Source organism: Erithacus rubecula, assembly GCF_903797595.1.
Source record: "Erithacus rubecula genome assembly, chromosome: 29".
Lineage (NCBI taxonomy): Eukaryota > Metazoa > Chordata > Aves > Passeriformes > Muscicapidae > Erithacus > Erithacus rubecula.
Genome location: NC_136681.1, coordinates 3,676,605 through 3,696,028, shown reverse-complemented (window position 1 = coordinate 3,696,028; position 19,424 = coordinate 3,676,605). Strand labels below are relative to the sequence as shown.

Below are 19,424 nucleotides of genomic sequence, written 5' to 3'. Positions count from 1 at the left end.
ATGGATCCCAGTGGATCCCTGGTGCGCTCAGGAGGGACAGGCTCTGTTTACCTGCAGAATCCTTCCTTTAATCACCGTTTCTGGCTCGTTTTCCCAGCTCTGTGCCGCCTGCTCGGCTCGTTAAGCAGCGCCGGAGTCATCCCGCACATCACCGAGCTCTGCTCTAATCAGCTTCTTGTAAACAAAACCTGCGGAGAGGAAAAGGCCAACGCCTGATTACCAGCCACCAATTTGGGCTCATTAAGATCTGACAAGGGCAGAAAAGCGAGCAGAATCTTTATCAGGGTCCCCACTCAGGGGCTGCAGAGTTGGTGGGGCAGGAGGAGCCTCCCTTGGGGCTGTTTGAGGGGAGATCAGCTCTGCCCCCAGCCCAGAGTGAGAAAAGGGTTAATAAATGAATAATAAATGAAATAAATGGATTAATAAACTCATCTGCAGGGAAGGGGCAGCAGGGCTTTGCCCTCCTCCCTCCTCACAGGGCTGAGGGCGGTGCTGTGTGACAGAAGAACAATTTCACAATTTCCATCTTTCCTGCTGGACCCCTCTGCTTTTTGGCAGCTGTTCCCATGGGATTGCCAAAAAATAACACAGGAATGATCCCCAATGGGGCTCACCCCTCTGCTGATGACCTTCCCACCCATTTTATTTCTTTTCCACAATTAAAGCAAACAAACCCTGTGGCAGATCCCATCTCTGCTTCCATCTTTTCCAGCCACGTTCTCTGTAATGTGTCAGTTTTTACCAATTCAAAACAAATCCCACTTGTGATCATCTGGGACTATTTCAGCAAAAACATCCCCGAATTTCACTGGGGAAAACTTCAATAATCCTCAGTGCTTACTGGATAAATTTCTTCCCTGCTGCAGGTGTTTCCCTAAATTTGGGGTGGGATTTACTCAAAGTGTGCAATGGGAAAATGCTGGCCAAGTATCAGAGGTTGGAATTTCCATTGGGAATGGGAAATTCAGGGAATTTCAGGGAATTTCAGGAATTCCAGGTGCTGGTGCACCGCAAAGCTGCAGAATGACAGAAAATCCTTCCCCATCTCGCTGTGCAGAGTCTCCTTTGGTCCTGTGACACTTCCCTGCTCCTCCTTCCTGTCCTTGTCCCTCCTCTCCTCCCAAACCCCGCTGTCCATCCCTGCAGCAGCCAAAATCCCAAAATAAATCCGAGCAAAAGGCTCCATCAGCGAATTCTCGCGGGCGTCACAGCACGAGCTGATGATTTCAGAACTGAAACAGTTTTGGGTTTGGAGGAGGAGATGCAGCCCGGGGTTATTTTTTCCATTTTAATGGTGTTTTTTTTTCCTTTTAAACTTTATTTTTTCCCAGACATCACAGCTCTGATCTCCCTCTGTGACCTCGGGAGGGTCTGCAGGGTCTGCCCTGCCCGTGGGATTTGGGATCGCACCTGGCCAAGGTGGGGAGCTGGGAATGTCACCCCAAATTCTGGGAATGTCACTCCAAATCCCAGAATGTCACCCCCCAGACATGGGACTGTCACCTCCAGCCCAGGAATGCCGCATTCAATCCAAGGAATGTCACCCCAAATCTCAGGAATGTCACCCCAATCCCGGAATGTCACCCCCAGCGCGTTATGGCCAAGGTGCTCACGCTGGTCTCAGGTTTAATCGCAGCTGGTGGAGTTTAGCCAGGCCTGGCTTTGTGTCCAGCTGAGCGGATTTCAGGTTTTCTTTCCCAAAATCCCGATTTGGCAGTTTGCTGCGACTGAGCAGCGCCACCCGCTGGCAGCAGCGGGAGGCGCTGATGAAGATTTTTAATTTAATTTAATTTAATTTAATTTAATTTAATTTAATTTAATTTAAAGCATTTCCCAGGAATTGGGAAACTGGGAAGGGTAGGATCCTGCCCCGAGCTGGGCCAGCACCCCCGTGGATTGTGCCACCTCCAATCTCGCCAGAATTCCTGCTGATGTCGGGTGTTTGACGGGACAAAACCCAGCTCTGTGAGTGGCAGGCTGATATTTCCGCCTCTGGAAGGGAAGATTGAACTTTTCCTGGGGTTGTGGCTGCATCAGAGGGGTGCAAATGTGGGAGACGTGAGGGTTGTGCTGATCAGAGCTGCTGCTCTGAGCTCCTGCTCGTGTGTCCGGGATTTCTGCACCAGGGGCTGGATGGACATGGATCCAAGATGTTCATCAGGATTCCAGGATTTCAATTCCAGAATTTCTGCCCCAGGACCTGGATGAACACAGATCCATGTGGTTCATCCAGTGCTGGTTGTGTTCCTGTGTTCTGGATTTCTGCATCAGGGGCTGGATGAACACAAATCCACGAGGTTCTTCAGGATTTCAGGAATTCTGCCTCAGCACCTGGATGACCACAGATTCCTGCAGCCCATCCAGGGCTCGTTGTGTTCCTGTGCTCTCAGGGACGGTTTTTGTTCCTGTGCTCCCAGAGATGTTTTTTGTTCCTGTGTTCTCAGGGATGGTTTGTGTTCCTGCAGATTTTTCCTGCACAGTTCCCATGCTGTGTTAAGGATCCAAGCCCTGCAGAACCCCCCGTGTCCGTGGGAGTGTTTGCACAAACACCAGCGAACGTTAAGAGCTCCAGCAGAAGTAGCTGTATCCAATTTATTACTGTCAGTGCATTTGGGGAGGGACATTCCTGACCACACCAATTTTTCCCCCCAAGAAACACAACAAAAAGCCGAGGAAATGAAGGGAAACGCGGCTGCTTTTATCGGGGAAGGTGGAATCCAAGCCTTGTTAGCCCCTGCTCCTTCCCTGGGGCTGGAAGCTCACTAATCACCCCGCAGGAGTGCTGCTAACAAGCTCCAGACTGACAGCAGGATTTGGCAGGGCTGCTGCTCCACCAGGCTCAAAGCCTTGAAACTTTCGGGGTCATTATCCCCTGACCCTGGGAAAAACCCTCCTCACCATCCGCGGATCCTAATTGCACATTCGGGGTGTGAGGAGCAGCTGGCAGGGCTGGATGCAGAGGCTCTCATGTCTCTGTGATATTTTATTTTTATTTTCCAGAATAGGTTGTGTCCAAGGTGGTCACCATCCCTACTCCTGGGTGTCACTGCAAAAGCTCCAGCTCTCCTCAGATCCCTGCTCCTGGGGGCGTTTATTTGTGATAAACTCCACCCCAGCCGTGGGGCTGTGTGCTCAGTGCCCACAGGATCTGCAGGGATCAGCAGCTCCCAGAACTCCTCGTGGTCACACCCAGCCCTGGGAGCTGCTCCCTTCACATTGGAACATTGCAGTCCTTCAGCACCAGCATCCTGCAGCGTCCCCAGCTCCCCGGTGTCCTGTCTGTCTGTCCTTCTTCCCAGAGTGGCTCTGACACAATTCCATCACTGCTCTGACACCATTCCATCGCTGCTCCTCTGTTTTTCCTCCTTCCCAGACCAGCTCTGACTCCATCAGTGATTCCATCACTGCTCCTCCATCCTTTCTTCTTCCCAGACTGGCTCTTACTCCATTCCATCACTGCTCTGACACAATTTCATTGCTGCTCCTCTGTCTGTCCTTCCCAGACCATCTCTGACTCCATTCCATTGCTGCTCCTCTGTCCTTCCCTCTTCCCAAAGTGGCTCTGATGCAATTCCGTCACTTCTTTGACTCCATTCTATCACCACTCCTTTCTGGGGTGTCCTGGTTTGAGGGACAGATGTCTGCCAGTAAAGGCAGAAGTTTTCCCTTGAAATAGAGACTTTAATTCCACTCCCCCCAAGTATTATAATTGTTTGAATCAAGGACTTTGAGGCAGAGATAAGGGGGTGAGAATAACAGCTCTTTTACTAATATATCTAACCGTACAAGCAGAAACAACAGCAGTTGTTAAAATTGCTAACAGAACAGAATAGATAACCCAGTTCCAGTCCCTTCTTTAGCTGCAGACACTCTCTCTGTGCTCGGTCCCGGCGCTGCAGCTGCCGAGGGCAGGCGGGAGCAGAGGCAGGAGGGGCAGCGGCCACGCTGGTCTCGGGTGGGAACGGGCTGGAGCGGCGGCTCCTCACTCACCGTGTGTGTCCGGGTGATCAGCTGTGTCCGCAGAGGCAGGAGCTGGAAACGGGGCAGATGCAGGGCAGGTGATCACACAGGATCTGGCTCTGCTGTGCTCCACAGCAGGAGCTGGAACAGGGCAGATGCAGGGCAGGTGATCACAGAGGATCTGGCTCTGCTGTGTTCCATAGCAGGGGCTGGAAGGGGGCAGATGCAGGGCAGGTGATCACAGAGGATCTGGCTCTCCTGTGTTCCATAGCAGGGGCTGGAACGGGGCAGATGCAGGGCAGGTGATCACAGAGGGTCTGGCTCTCCTGTGTTCCATAGCAGGAACTGGAAGGGGGCAGATGCAGGGCAGGTGATCACAGAGGGACTGGCTCTGCTGTGTTCCACAGCAGGAGCTGGAATGGGGCAGAGGCAGGGCAGGTGATCACACAGGGTCTGGCTCTGCTGTGTTCCACAGCAGGGGCTGCAGATGGGGCGTCCTGCTCCGAGCTCCCCGGGAACACGTGTTTCCCCCTCCAGCAGCCGCTCCCACCCACCCCTTTTGTCTAGAATCATCAAGGGAGGGGAATCAGGGAGGAACTTCTTCCAAGCATTTTAAGGAAAAGAGGAAACAAATTGAGTGGAATAAAACCTTAATGGCAGAACCACGAGGGTGGCTCAGAGCAGAGCAAGAAGCACCCAAGGGCTGGAACCACCCCAGGGACATCTCAGGGAACATCCTAACTTCAAAAATCAGCTGCAATTACACAGGGATGCACAAACAACCTTGGCAAAATGGTGTGAGCAAAAGGGGATGGAAAAAAAAAAAAATCCAGTGTTCCAGAGCGTCTGAGGCTATTTTGTCTTTTGATGTTTGTTTTCTGCATGGTGCCAGCAGTTTCTGTCAGCTCTGCTGCACGCTGCCAAGTCTATTATTCGGCCTGATTCCTGCTCTCAATATTTTTAGCAGCAGGCGGATCTTTAATCACGGGGAAATTGTTTTTGGGGACGGTTATTTTATTTTATTTTCTGCCTGTCCAAAAGCAGAGCTGAAGGTCCGGCCCCAAGGCTCCGTGATGATCCCACAGCCAGAGAGGACAGAGAGGGAAGGATGGGACAAACTCCGAGGCCGTTTAGGAGAAGGATGTTTAATTTAATTCCACTTTTTTTTTTTTTATCCCTGGAATGATGAATCCAATCCGTGACCAGGCAGAGCAGAGCCCCCTCCGAAACCCAGAACGCTGGAAATTCAGTGTTTATGTGGTGACAGCAGCAAATCGAGGCCGCAGCCAAGACAGCGGTGCTCAGGGCTTTTAACAATTTAAACACTGTTGTGTTAAAAGGCGGCGATGATTTCTGGGGGCTGGAGAATTCCTCACCTTCCCCGAGGCAGATTCCAGCTGGACTTTGCATCCTTTCCTCTTCCAGATCCCGCAATCCACGAATCCGACTCGGCGTTTCAGAACCGCAGCCGAGTGAGGCGGTGACCTTGAATTTGTTCCCCCCTCGAGGTGAATCTCACCCGGAAAACGCCGAATTTTGGAGCACAAAGCTCGGTGAATTCAGTGAATGCCGCTGCTGTGCTGGTGTGGGTGTGATAAACGCGTTTAACAAAGGATCAGAGGCTTCAGAGATGCTAAAAAAAAAAAAATACAAACTCTGATGATTATCTGGATCGATTCGAGGACGAGAAATTGAGAGGAAAACTTTCTTTCCAGGAGCGCAGCCCATTGATCATTTTTTGTGTGAAGGCAGCACCTGCAGGAGTTTTTCACTTTCGCACATCAAACCACAGCCAGGCCCAGCTGCTGAGCAAAATCCCAGCAAAAAATTAGATTTTCCTGCCCATCAGGATGGGCTGAGAGCGCCCACGGGCAGGTCCTGCTTGGTAGAAACCAAGTTTTTAATTCCTGCTCACTTTTTTTGCTCTCAAAAACCCCCCGTTTTCTCCAGATGGAATTAAAGTTGCTTTAAATTACTTTAAAATGGCAGGGAGTAGATGGGATTTTTGGGAAGGAATTCCTCCCTGTGAGGGTGCTGGGATAATTCCCAAAGAATCCGTGGGTGCCCTATGGATCCCTGGAAGTGTCCTCAGCACCCTGGGGTGGGGGGAGGTGTCCCAGTGTCCCTGGAATGGAATTTTGGGATCCAGATCCATGTCCTGGAAGTGTCCCTGCCCCTAAAATGGGATTTTGGGATCCAGATCCACATCCTGGAAGTGGCCCTGTCCCTGGAATGGGACAAGATTTTGGGCAGATCCATGTCCTAGAAGTGCCCCAGGAACGGGACAGGATTTTGGGATCCAGATCCACATCCTGGAAGTGTCCCTGCCCCTAAAATGGGATTTTGGGATCCAGATTCAGATCCTGGAAGTGTCCCTGCCCCTAAAATGGGATTTTGGGATCCAGATCCACGTCCTGGAAGTGCCCTCAGCTCTCCCTGAGCCCCCGGCTATGGATCCAGCTCCTCCTGTGCAATTCAATAATTATTCCCTGCCCAGAACATTTCTCTTATTTCTACACAGCCCCTGGAAGTGCTAAAGTTCTTTAAACACAGATGCTGCTGCTGGAGAGCTCCTCCAGCCCCAGATGGAGTGAGGAACGGGAAATTTAACGGGATATTCTGCAAATGCAGGAGGAAGTGGTGCAGCTGAGGAAAAGCTGATCCCGACAGAACCAGCTGGATCAGAGTGGGAAAAGTTACCCCGAATTATTTCCTGATGTTTTCCTGCACGGGGAGATCGCCAAGCAAGGTCTGAGCGGTGTGTGTAGATATTTATACATAAATAAATCCCATTTTCTGTGCACAACCATCAGTGGGAATCCGTGGTCTGGAGGAGGAGGAAACTTTGCAGGAGAGAAAGAAACTCTGTCCCCAGGGCTCTCAAAGGCTTTCAGTGAACCAGCGTGAAAACGAAGCCAAAGCAAAGCAATTTCCTCCTGCCCCGCTCCCGGAGCAGCCCCAAACTGCCCAAATTCCCCAGAAATGAGGATCCTGAAAGCATCAGAGGCGAAAGGGACGGAAATCTCCCTTCCTTTCACCGGGTAATTGCCTTTTCTCACTCGCAGCGCTGAGTCTCAAATGCTTTGAAATGTCTATTTTTATTTTTTTCCTTCCATTCCGGCGGCCTGGCAGAAGCGCTGAGGTGGGATTTTCCGTGCCCTGAACACGATGGGTTTTATCGGGGCCGCACAAAGGACGGAGAGCGGCAATCAGGGCTGGACAGGGAGACAAAAGCCGCGCAGATTGGATTTGCTCGCCTGGACATGGCAGGGAAAGAATTGGGAGCGTGTTGGTGCGGGATGAGGTCTGTGATCACCGGGAAGGTGAATTTTAAACAGATGAGAACCGACAAAGAACGCTCAGGGTTCCTTCTTATCTTCTGGAAAGTTCCCCGGAGCAGCCAGGAGCTCCCTCCTGCCTCGGGGACAAATTCTGGGGGGCGTTTGGTGAGGGAGAGCTGCTGCTCCTCCCTGAGCCCACAATTCCTGTCCACAATTCCAAAGGGAAAGCGGGAAAAAAAGGGAAAAAAGGGAAAGGAAAGGGAAAGGGAAAGGGAAAGGGAAAGGGAAAGGGAAAGGGAAAGGGAAAAGGGAAAGGGAAAAGGGGAAGGGAAAGGGAAAGGGAAAGGGAAAAGGGAAAGGGAAAAGGGGAAGGGAAAGGGAGAGGGAAAGGGAAAAGGGAAAGGGAAAAGGGAAAAGGGAAAAGGGAAAGAGAAAAGGGAAAGGGAAAATGGAAAGGGAAAGGGCCCTTCTGTTTTTCCTGCTTTAGCTGAAGGCAGAACAGGAACAGACAGCTCTCCCCTTCCCTAAGCAAACCCATCTGCAACATTTCCAGTTGGAATCCAAATAATCTCTGGGCTTTGGGATTCGGCAGCGGAGCAGCTCAGGGTCCGTAATCCCAGCGCCTGATGTTTGGGGGTGTTGGGATTTGGAGCTAATTAATTCAGCCACCTGTAAGTTTTGCTCAGATGTGCTGTCTGCCTTTTCCTTGGATGGATCAGACGGTTTGGAAGGCTGCAGGCAGAGCTGGCTGGAATCCCAATCCCTCTGTGCAGCTTTTTTTTTTTTTTTTTTCCTCCAAAAAATCTTTCCTTATTTTGTTTATTCAAGGTTTTCCTTGTTCCTTCTTCTCTTCTCCCACAACCCTCCTGCTGCTCTCTCCCTCTTCTGGGTGTTTGCTCAGGAAAAAGCCCAGCAACAACAAAGAAATCTGACTTTCAGTGAGTGATTTGTCTTTTCCTGGGTGGAATTGCCTTTTCCCTCCGGGGCTGGCCGCAGGATGATGCTCCCAGCGCTGTCCCCGTGTCCCTGACTGGTTTTATCTCAGCACAAAAAGCTCCAGGTCCTGTCGGGAACAAGGCTGCAGGTGATAAATATTGCAGGATTCAGAAAGCCCAGGAGTGCTGTCCTGATTTCTGTCCCTCGGCAGGGAAAGGATGGGAGAAGAATGAAAAGATAATTAGTTTGGAGTTTGGAGAAATTAACTGGAAAAGGTTAATCCGTTATTTTTAAGACTGAGGGAAAACTTGGCTTGAGCTCTGTGGGCTGGAAGGTGCTGGAGGCTGAGGCTGGCCACAGAACTGCTCTGCTCCTTATTCCCTGTGGGAAAAAAAACCTTCCAACAGCAAACCTGGAACGGGATTTCCCACAGCTGCAGAGCCTGGAGCTGCCTGTGACCATGCCTGGGGTGAGGAGAGCCCAATCCCAGGGATATTCAATTAAATCCATAATTTCTCTGCTCTCTTTGCTGTCCATGGCCACCCTTGAGCTCAGGAGAAACCAATCCTGTGGATATTCCATGAAATCCATCATTTCCCTGCTCTCTGTGCTGGGATGAGCTGGCCTCTGGTTTTAGGTAGCCCAAAAATGCTTCAGTGGCTTGTATTAGGATTAATTCCAGGATCCTCCCTGCAAAGCTGAATACCCTGGGGTGTGAAGCAGGTGACAGAGGAGCAGCCCCCGTGTGGCTGAGCTGTGGGATGGGATCCCCCCAAAACTGCTGCAGCATCCCCCCAGCAGCGCTGATCCTCCTCATCCCTCCCAAATTTATAAGGGGATGGGGACGAAAAAAGAAAATTTACGGATTTCTGGATAGGTGGGAACTCCCCCAGCAATATTTCAGTGAAATCTTTGAGATATTCTGGAATGTTCCTGCTGTAAATCACTCGAGGGGAGCGGCTCTGATTTACACCGGCCCCTGCTCTGCCTTTATTCATCACCGCGGCCTGAGATGAATCCCAAAACAGGAGTTTGGGATGCTGGGATGGATTTTGCTGTGTTTATCCAGCCCCAGACAACTTCCAGAAACTCGCAGGAAGGCAAACATTGGGCTGAGGCGCGGATGAGTAATTGAGGCTGGGGATGAGGAGGTGTAATTACAATTAGCGGCACAAGAGCGTTAATCACGGCAATAATTACACGTCAGCGCTTCCCAAAAGGAAGGAGAGCAGTGACGAAGCGGCCCCGGGGGGTGACAAAAACGCCTCTGTTTGCAGCAGGGCTCGGGTCAGACCCGAAGCCACCTCCAGACAAAATCAGAATTTTTTTGTCCCACAAAATAAGCCAGATGCGATTTTAGGAGACATTTGTGCAGCACAAGCCTCAGTTCCACGGGGCTGCTTTAGGGGCTGAGTTTGCCTTTTTGTCCTTTTTGCTTTTACAGGAACTTTTCATTCCAGCTGGGGGTGGGTGCAGCTCTTCCTGCAGCCCCCAGACCCAGATGCCCTTCCCTGATTATCTCTGAGTTATCCTGATTTATCCTGATTTACTCTGATTTATTCTGAGTTATCCCGAGTTATCCCAAGTTATCTCTGAGTTACCCTGATTTACTCTGATTTATCCTGAGTTATCCTGAGTTATCCCTGAGGAGTTATTCTGAGTTATCACTGAATTATCCTGATTTATCCTGAGTTATTCTGAGTTATCCCTAAATTTTCCTGAGTTATCCCTGATTTATCCTGAGTTATCCCTGGATTATCCCTGGATTATCCCTGAGTTACCCTGAGTTATTCCTGATTTATCCTGAGTTATTCCTGATTTATCCTGAGTTATTCTGAGTTATTCCTGAGTTACCCTGAGTTATTCCTGATTTATCCTGAGTTATCCCGAGTTATCCCTGATTTATCCTGAGTTATTCCTGATTTATCCTGAGTTATCCCGAGCTCTCCCAGGTGCCAGGGCAGGCAGGGTGCTGTAATTAATCCTGCATGGAATGAGCCCGTTGGAACAGCCTGGCAAAGCCAAGCCATGAATTCAGAATCACTCCCGGACTCTGCAGAGCTGCAATTCCATCCTGCAGATCCGCTGCTGTAAAAGTGATGGGATTTTAATGCCCTTTTTTATTATTATTTTTTATTATCATTATTTTATTTTGTCCTGCTGCAGTCACAGCTCCGGCTGCCCCTGAAAGCAGCTTCACCTCGGCAGTCACCCGTGCACAATCGAATAAGTTTGCCGAGTGTAAATCCCGATTTTTAAACCCATTAAAGTGCGCCCAGCCTCTCCAGGAGCCATTTGACAAAGTCCCCTGAGCAGCCGAGTCGTGGTTGTTATGATTATTATTGTATTATTATTTTTCTCTCGGCTCCATCTGCAATGCAAACACCATTAGGTTTTAATTATCTGTTTGGAGAGGAGATTTCAGAGCGAGTCCCGCAGGAACCCGGGAACGCCACGGGAATGTCCCTGGAGGGGAGAGGGAGTGACACACGGCCACAAACTCAGAGAACGGGGCTGCAGCTGCTGGACCTGCCCTCGGGCAGGGATTCCGGGAGGAAAGGGGCATCCCCAGGGTGGAATTGTGGATTTGGTGCAGGATTTGTCTCCAAAAAATTCCACAAAAAAGGGGGCGGAAGGAGCATCCCGAGGGGAGGGATGGGATGGGATGGGATGGGATGGGATGGGATGGGATGGGATGGGATGGGATGGGATGGGATGGGATGGGATGGGATGGGATGGGATGGGATGGGATGGGATGGGAATGCCGCGGTTGCCATGGAGCAACCTGGGGTCAGTTGCAATCCCACAGCAGCGCCCCCCGCACATCCCAGCATTCCCAAACTCTTCCTATCCCTTTCCTACCTTCTGGACATCCAGTACTCACCAGGATCCCACTAATCCCAGCATTCCCAAACTCTTCCCATCCCTTTCCTACCCTCTGGACGTCCAGTACTCGCCAGGATCCCACTAATCCCAGCATTCCCAAACTCTTCCCATCCCTTTTCTCATCCTTTGGATATCGAGAACTCACCAGGATCCCACAAATCCTGGCATTCCCAAACTCTTCCCATCCCATTTTCCCAGTTTTTGAACATCCAGGACTCACCAGGATCCCCCAGACTCTCCCAGAGAGGTTCAGCCTCTGGCACAGGTGTGCAAAGGAATGCAGGAGTTGGAAAAGCTGCCAGAGGAGAGGGAGCATGGCTGGATGGACACCAAGGCAGGAGGGAACCCCAAAATCACCATTTTTAGTTCTGAAAATGGGAATAAACTCAGCTCTGGGGCCCCATGGGTTTAAAATTCTGCGTTTTCCATCCTAAAAGGAGAGGAGGAATTTCCATCTGGCAAAGCCAGGGGTCCATCCCCTAATTCCCAAAATTTCCAAATCCCTCCATGCAGGGAACTCTCTCCAGAGCTCTTCTTCCCAATTCCCAGGTTGGAGTTTTCACAACACCTGAAAATTGAGGGATCCCAAAAATTCGGGATGGGCCCCTCTGCTTCCTGCAAAGCCTCGGAATTCCCGTGGGAGGGATGACACTGGGAAGGTGTGAGATGAGAAAATGAACACCCCCCAGGGCTCCCAAATAAAAAAATTTATTTTTAATAACTCCAACCACCTCAGCTTTCATCAGTCTCCTCCTCAGCTTTATAGAGCTGGGCATGAAGAATATGAGGATTTGAGGAATTAACTGAATTAATGAGGGGTGATTATTAATGTTCAGAGCTCAATAAAAGAGAGTGGGGGGGAAATAAAACTCACCCAAAAATGAGCTGAAAATAAGGGCAATCTTTCATCCCCCCAAAATGAGATACGTTGAGTTATTGCTGTGCTTGAAACTGAAAATGGAAATAAATCCCTCCCATGAGCTGGGAAATTCGCTGTGAGGAAATGTCTGAGGCAGGGCAGAGGATGGGGAGGTGAAACTGAGATTAAAACCCATCCTAGGCCTGGCTTTGGGAAACCCAGCCTCTCCAAAGGGCCTGCTACCATTCCTGCCCTGCTGAGGAGCTGTGCCGTGCTCAGCTGTGGGGAAAACGTTTTTAAAAGTTTAATGAAATTAATTTAGAGTTTAAAGCCATGAAAGGGCAGCCCTGGAGCCCCCCAGTCCCTGCCCTTGCCCTCCTCGGGCTGAGAGTTCTGGTCTGACAGAGCCCAGAGGTGATTTATGAACAACCAGAGCAGCCCCCAGTGGCTGCAGCCCTGAACTTTTCCAGCCGTGCTTCCTTCCCATGGATCCCATAAATCAAATCCCATCAATCCCATCAATCCCATCAATCCCATCAATCCCATCCCATGGATCCCATAAATCAAATCCCATCAATCCCATCAATCCCATCAATCCCATCAATCCCATCAATCCCATGGATCCCATCAATCCCATCCCATGGATCCCATAAATCAAATCCCATCAATCCCATCAATCCCATGGATCCCATCAATCCCATCCCATGGATCCCATAAATCAAATCCCATCAATCCCATGGATCCCATCCCATGGATCCCATAAATCAAATCCCATAAATCCCATAAATCCCGTGGATCTCATAAATCAAATAAGGATCAGGTGACAATGACACAAAGAGCAGAGGGCAGGTGACAGTGACACAAAGCCCAGGGGTGTCCCCCAGCTCCAGGCTCTGACTCCAGGAGTTTCTCCGAGCTCAAAACTCAGGATCGGGGTCAGGGTGGGGGTTTCCCCTCGGTGCAGCCGCAGTGTCACATCCCAGGAGCCTCCCAGGGCACCTCTGGCCGCTCCGCAAAGCAACCCCGGCATCGGTACCGGAACAAAAACCCAGCACCGCTAATCCCGGTTTAACTGACCGGCGAGCTCCCTGCAGGCAACGCTCTGCCAAAACCTTCATCCACCTCCCTTTCCTTCTTGGAGTTTTTTGTGGTTTTGTTTTTGTTCTTTTTTAATTCAGATTTAACCTTTTGTGCCGGGATTGTTGGTACTTCTGCCCAGAAACGTTTCCCACACTGCCGGGATTGCGATTCCCCGGGGCAGGGAGGGCCAGGGCTGCTGCTGAAGTGTCCGGCAGAGCTCAGAAATTTCCTGGTTTTTGGAGGAGCGTGGACAGGCTGAAGTGAAAACTCATTTTTTCTGCAGGTAAGGATAACCAAGCCCATTTCCCAGGGTTCAGGATTGGTTTTCCCGGAGCATCCCAGAACTGCAAAACCTCAGTGAGGACAGAGAAGCAGCCCCCGCCCAGGACCCGCCTGTTCAATCTCGGGATAATCCCGGGATTATATCCCGATATAAACACAGGCTCAGCTGCAAAACAAACCAGGAGAAATTCTTGGGTTTCAACCGAGCCGGAGCGGGGGAGGGCACGCATGAATCCGGGAATGTTCAGCCTGGAACAGCTCGTTTCCATTCTTCCTCGCGTTGTTTTTCCCACCGCACTCCCACTTTCTGATCTGACTCAAACTTTTCTCTGGGAAGGCAAAGCTTCAAAGGGAAAGGGAGAGCATCCTGCATGTTCTGCCTGGAAAATGTTTAGCTGAAACATTGCAGCACTTGTGAAATGAATGGTGGCGTTTAGAAGCTGTCAAAACAACAACAACAAAAAAACTTCAATCGTGCGTTCCCTTTCTTTTTTTTTTTTTTTTTTTTTTTTTTTTTTCCCCCCAGTGGAAAAAAATTATATTCCCTGACTCCGACAGGAATTTGTAAATTGTCTTAATTTGGAACGGAGCCATGGAACCATGGATCTTTAAGATTCTTTCCAAGCCATTCTCTGATTTGGTATCCCCGCATCAACCCAAGCTTTATTTCCTTTGCAAATGGAGAAAATCCTCACCAAGCCCTGGATGTACAAAGGGAGAAGAGGGAAAAAAATACAAAAAAACCCACATATTCTGCAGATCCCCGGGGAGGGAAATCACGTCCTCAGCAGCACTGGGGCAGCTCCTGTGGCTCCGGGAGGAGGAGGAGGAGGGACAGGAGCTGCCGGAGGATTTGGGGACCCTGTCGCTGTTGTCGCTGGTGCCCGCGGTGTCCCTGGGTCCCCTCCGCGCCCAGCCTGGCACAAACAACGCTGCCTCTGGCCATGTCATGCCTTAAAATAGCTGCTCCTACATCAGCCTCTCTCCAGCGGCGGCGGCAGCAGCGAGACATGGCCGACAGCAGCTGATCCCGCTCCGATCCTGCCCCGGCTCCCGGCGCTCGCCAAGGTACGATCGGCGGTGGCCCAAACCCTTCCCGCGGCTCCCGGCGTGTCCCTGAGCCGCGGAGCCCCGGCACGGCTCCCTCCGGCACCCGCGGGAGCGTCCCTGAATCCCACGGGAGCGATCCCGGATCCCATGGGATCATTCCTGGATCCCCCGGGATCATTCCCGAATCCCTCACCTCTCCCTGCATCCCATGGGATCATCCTTGAATCCCACGGGATCATCCTTGAATCCCACGGGATCATCCTTGAATCCCATGGGATCATTCCTGAATCCTATGGAATAATTCCTGAAACCCACGAGATCATTCCTGAAACCCACGGGTTCATTCCTGAACCCCCCACCTCTCCCTGCATCCCATGGGATCCCATCCCTGCATCCCGCACCTCTCCCCGCAGCCCCCGGACCCTCCCGTCCCTCCCGGCCGGGCCCCGAGCCCCGGACCCGCTCCCCCGAGGGTTCCAGCCCAGCCCGGGGCGCTCCGGGGCCGTTCCAGCCCCCCGAGCTGATCCCCGGAGCCCTCGGGGGGCTGCGAGCGGCTCCGAGCCCTCCTGGGTGGGGATTTTTGTTTTTCCCAGCCAGCTGTGGCGATAAGAGGGGCTGGGTGGGGATTTTTGGTTTTTTCCAGCCAGCTGTGGCGATAAGAGGGGCTGGGTGGGGATTGTTGTTTTTTCCAGCCAGCTGTGCAAATAAAAAGGGCTGGGTGACGATTTTTGTTTTTCTCAGCCAGCTGTGGCGATAAGAAGAGCTGGAATTTCGCTGTTCCAGCCTCTCCATGATCCCGGCGCTGCCCGGGGCTGGGGACTAGTGGCTGTGCTGCAGCCAAGGTCACACAAGGATTCCCAGCTGGGCTCTGCCAAGCCCGAATTCCCAGCCTGGAGGAGCCCAGGTTCCACCGGGACCGGGGGGTGACACTCGGACAGGGCTGGGGACCGGGGGGTGACACTCGGGCAGGGCTGGCAGCACCCCGGGGGTGCCAGGCAGGGTCTGAGCTGCCCTCCCGGCATACGGAAGGGACAGGGGGACATCCCTGGGTCCCTCCTGGGTTCCCTCCTGCCCTTGCCGTGTTTTTCTCTGCTTTGCCAAGAAATGGCCGGAGGCTCGGGAGGCTCGGGAGGCTCGGGAATGTCACCGAGCAGGGACAGGCTGTGCCCCGGCCCCAGGGCACCAGGGGCAGCAGCGTGAGGCGAGAAGGAGAATTTCTCCTTCTGAGGGAGCACAAAAAGGCCTCTCCGAGCACATCTGGACACAGCTGGAATGCGCGGGGGAGGGTCCTGGCAGATGTTTGATGATCCGCAGCTTTGGGAGCAGGAGGAGCTGCTGGCTAAAAGGAGCTTCCTCATGCCCTGCAGTTAACCCTTCCCACCCCGGACAGCCCTGCAGTTAACCCTTCCCGCGCCAGGAGCGTGCCCAGCGAGGTTAACCCCGCCCTGCCCGCGGGGTTTGTGCCGCTCTGGAGCAGGCTGGGCCCTGGCCAGGCTGCCTGCTGCCATCTGGAACCCTCCACCTGTTGGGGGTTTTTCCTCCCCGGCGCTGGTGCCGTGCCCAGACCTGGCTGCCTCTCCTCAGGCTGGCACCGGCCCCTGGCAGCAGAGGCACGGGAGGAGGTGCTGGGCACGGCATCTCCTGCCAAGGTGGCCCCAGCCCAAAGCCGTGGGGCTGTGCAGCCTCTGGCTGCCTCCCCAGCCCTGGCAGCAGGAGCTTCTCCCAGCAGTTTTCCCTCTGGGAAGGGATGGAGGGAATGCTCAGCTCCTGACACCAGCAGGTGAGAGCTGGCTGCTCTGGGCTGGTGTTTGCACAGCAGGGACGGAGTGAGAGGTCCCAGATTGCAGAACCCCAAAATCCCTGAGGCTGGAGAAGCCTCCAGCGTCATCGAGTCCAAGCTGTACCCGGTGCCCACTTTGTCCCCAACCCTGAGCACTGAGAGCCGCCTCCAGTTCTTCCGTGGTGACTCCAAACCCCCCTGGGCAGTTCCAATCCCTGCCCACCCTTTCCATGGGGAAATTCCTGCTGATTTCACCCTGAGCTCCCCTGAGGCCATTCCCTCTCCTCCTGTCCCTGTTCCTGGCAGAAATCCCAAATCCCCCCAGCTGTCCCCTCCTGTCAGGGAGTTGTGCAGAGCCAGAAATTCCCCCTGAGCCTCCTTTTCTCCAGGCTGAGTCCCTTCCCAGCCCTCATCCCCTCCAGGTGCTCCATCCCTGCCATCCCTCGGAGAGGAGCCCTCTCTCCTGACATGTCCCTCTTCCCAACAGGACCGTGGGTGGCAGCAGCAGCAGCAGTGACCCCCAGGCCCCCGCCCGGCCTCCCCGCCCCCACAGGCATGCCTGGTGGCTCTGGGCAGCTCCCATGGCGTTCCTGTCCAGGTTCTACAGGAACAGCAGCCGCTCCCCGAGCCGGGCGCCGCGGGACGAGCGCGGGACCCACCCCATCCTCAGCGTCTGCGAGCTGGAGCGGCTGCTCTACACCGGCAAAACCGCCTGCAACCACGCCGACGAGGTGTGGCCTGGCCTCTACCTGGGAGACCAGTAAGTGAGGCAGGGGAGGGGCTGGGGGCCACCCTGGGGTGGGCACAGGGGCACCTTGGCACTCCCCACAGGGCCCTGAAGCGTGGCTGTGCCCAGGTGGGGTCGGTCTCACCCTCCAGGCACTGGCAGAACCAGAGGACTCAGCCTTAAGATGCATCGAGGGGAATTTAGGTTGGATGTCAGGAAAATTTTTTTACTGGAATGGTCAGGCCAGGGAGGTGGTGGAGCCACCATGCCTGGATGTGTTTAAAAAGATTGGATGGAGTACTCAGTGCCATGGGTTGGCTGGGGAGGGGTTGGACTCGATGATCTTGGAGGTCTCTTCCAACCTGGTGATTCTGAGATTCTAATCCAGTGATTGTGAGATTGTGTGATTCGGTGGTTTGGTGATTCTGTGATTTCTGTGACTCAGTTATCCAGTGATTGTGTGATTCTGTAATTGGGTGATTCTATGATTTCTGTGATTCTGTGATTGGGTGATTCTGTGATACAGTGATACAGTGATACAGTGATTCCAGTGATTTCAGTGATTTCAGTGATTCTGTGATTTCTGTGACTCGGTTATTCAGTGACTGCGTGATTCTGTAATTAGGTGATTCAGTAATTCAGTGATTCTGTAATTCTGTAATTAATTCTGTAATCCTGTGGGGCAGAATATGATGGGTTGGAGCACTGGGACAAAGGAGGGAGGAGGTGACAGGGCTGTGCAGGCAGCATGTCCACAGACCCAGCACAGTGAAATCACCCTAAACCCCAACAACCCACAAAATCCGCCAGACTTCTACATCCACGTCCCTCACCCAGAACCATTAGCCTGGGACACCCTTTCCGTGGCGCCGGGGACACTTTGCTGAGCTGAGCCGTCCCCTCCCCGCAGAGACATGGCCTCCAACCGGCGGGAGCTGCTGCAGCTGCGCATCACCCACGTGCTGAACGCCTCCCACTGCCGCTGGCGCGGCGGCGCCGAGCTCTACCAGGGCACCGGCATCCGCTACCTGGGCATCGAGGCACACGACTCCCCCTCCTTCGACATGAGCCCCTACTTCTACCCTGCTGCTGACTTCATCCACCAGGCTCTAAATGAAGGTTCCTGAGCCATGGGGAGGGGAGGGGAGGGGAGGAGATGGGGAGCTGCCCTGGGGAGGTGGGAGCTGGGGGTGGGGAAACAAAAGGGTTTTGAGGCTGGGATGGAGTCTCCTTATGGGGTCACCCCAATGGTGTTCGCTGGATGGGATAACCCCAATGGTGTCTCATCATGGGATCACCCTAATAGTGTCCCTTCATGGGATGACCCCAGTGGTGTCCCTTCATGGGATGACACCACTGTCCCCTCAGGCCACAGCTCCCACCTGTGTCCTGAGCTGCTTCTGGGCCTGTTCTGTCCCTTTGGGGCCCCCAGGACACAGTGACACCCTTTGCCACGGGGTGACCTGGGTGCCCCCCAGAGCTCTGGCTGCTCCAGTGCCCGGCTGGGGGCTCGGCAGCTTTCCCACGGGAGTGCTCAGGCTGTGCTGACGCTGTGCCTGTCCCCTCCCAGGGAGGATCCTGGTGCACTGTGCTGTCGGGGTCAGCAGGTCGGCCACCCTGGTCCTCGCCTACCTCATGATCCGCCACCACATGCCCCTGGTGGAAGCCATAAAGACGGTCAAGGACCACCGAGGGATCATCCCCAACCGCGGCTTCCTGCGCCAGCTGGTGGCCCTGGACAACGCCCTGCGCCTCCAGAGGAGCTCCTGAGGGCGCCTGGCAGCCCTGCCCGGCTGGGGCTGTGCCCCCAGCCCCTGGCCCTGCAGGGGGGCCTGCCCATGGCTCCCATCCCGGCCCCTCTCACCATCTCTCCATCCCTGCGGCCTCCAGGGAGCCCTCACGGCTTTGTTGTCCCCCCTCGTGGCGTTTGTGTCCCTCCCTGGCTGTGTCCCCTGTCCTGTGTCCCTGCTGATGTCAGCTCTGCTGTGGGCTCAGCCCAGCTCCCCTCGTGCTGTTCGGGTGTTGTCTGTGCCTCGTGTCACCTGTGAATAAAGGCACTGCTAAGGAACGGCCTGGGCACCTGTCACAGGGCTGGGGACAGCTCAGGTGGCACCTGTCACAGGGCTGGGACAGCGCAGGTGGCACCTGTCACAGGGATGGGACAGCGCAGGTGGCACCTGTCACAGGGCTGGGACAGCGCAGGTGGCACCTGCCAAAGGGCTGGGACAGCTCAGGTGGCACCTGTCACAGGGCTGGGGACAGCTCAGGTGGCACCTGTCACAGGGATGGGACAGCGCAGGTGGCACCTGTCACAGGGCTGGGGACAGCTCAGGTGGCACCTGCCACAGGGCTGGGGACAGCGCAGGTGGCACCTGTCACAGGGGACAGAGCAGCATCTGAGTGCTTGGCATCGAGATGGACCCCAGTGCCCCCAAATTCCCAGTCCAGGGATCAAACCTGAGGTCACATTCAATGCCCAAAACTGAGCCTCGCTCAAGGCCTGTCCTGGGGTTCCACACTCACATCTTCTCCCCGTTTTATTAACCCGGGATAATCTCAGGACAGGCTGGGGATGGAGCTGGG

The 19,424-nt window shown here is 53.6% G+C and overlaps 1 protein-coding gene across 1 annotated transcript; it reads left to right on the top strand.

Annotated features, from left to right (window-relative positions):
• Nucleotides 1-13,585: 13,585 nt before the first annotated feature.
• DUSP26 (dual specificity phosphatase 26) lies at nt 13,586-18,910 on the top strand. The gene is made up of 4 exons (XM_079328846.1): nt 13,586-14,352; nt 16,602-16,874; nt 17,752-17,960; nt 18,412-18,910. Exons 2-4 carry the CDS (start codon nt 16,696-16,698, stop codon nt 18,609-18,611), a joined length of 588 nt encoding a protein of 195 aa, XP_079184972.1. The 5' UTR covers nt 13,586-14,352; nt 16,602-16,695; the 3' UTR covers nt 18,612-18,910.
• Nucleotides 18,911-19,424: the final 514 nt, after the last annotated feature.

Excerpts from the sequence above, each read along its gene's own strand:
- DUSP26 (XM_079328846.1), top strand. The coding sequence starts at position 16,696 with ATGGCGTTCCTGTCCAGGTTCTACAGGAACAGCAGCCGCTCCCCGAGC. Across the intron at positions 16,875-17,751 it reads GGCCTCTACCTGGGAGACCA|AGACATGGCCTCCAACCGGC; the intron begins GTAAGTGAGGCA and ends CCCTCCCCGCAG. Across the intron at positions 17,961-18,411 it reads CCACCAGGCTCTAAATGAAG|GGAGGATCCTGGTGCACTGT; the intron begins GTTCCTGAGCCA and ends GTCCCCTCCCAG.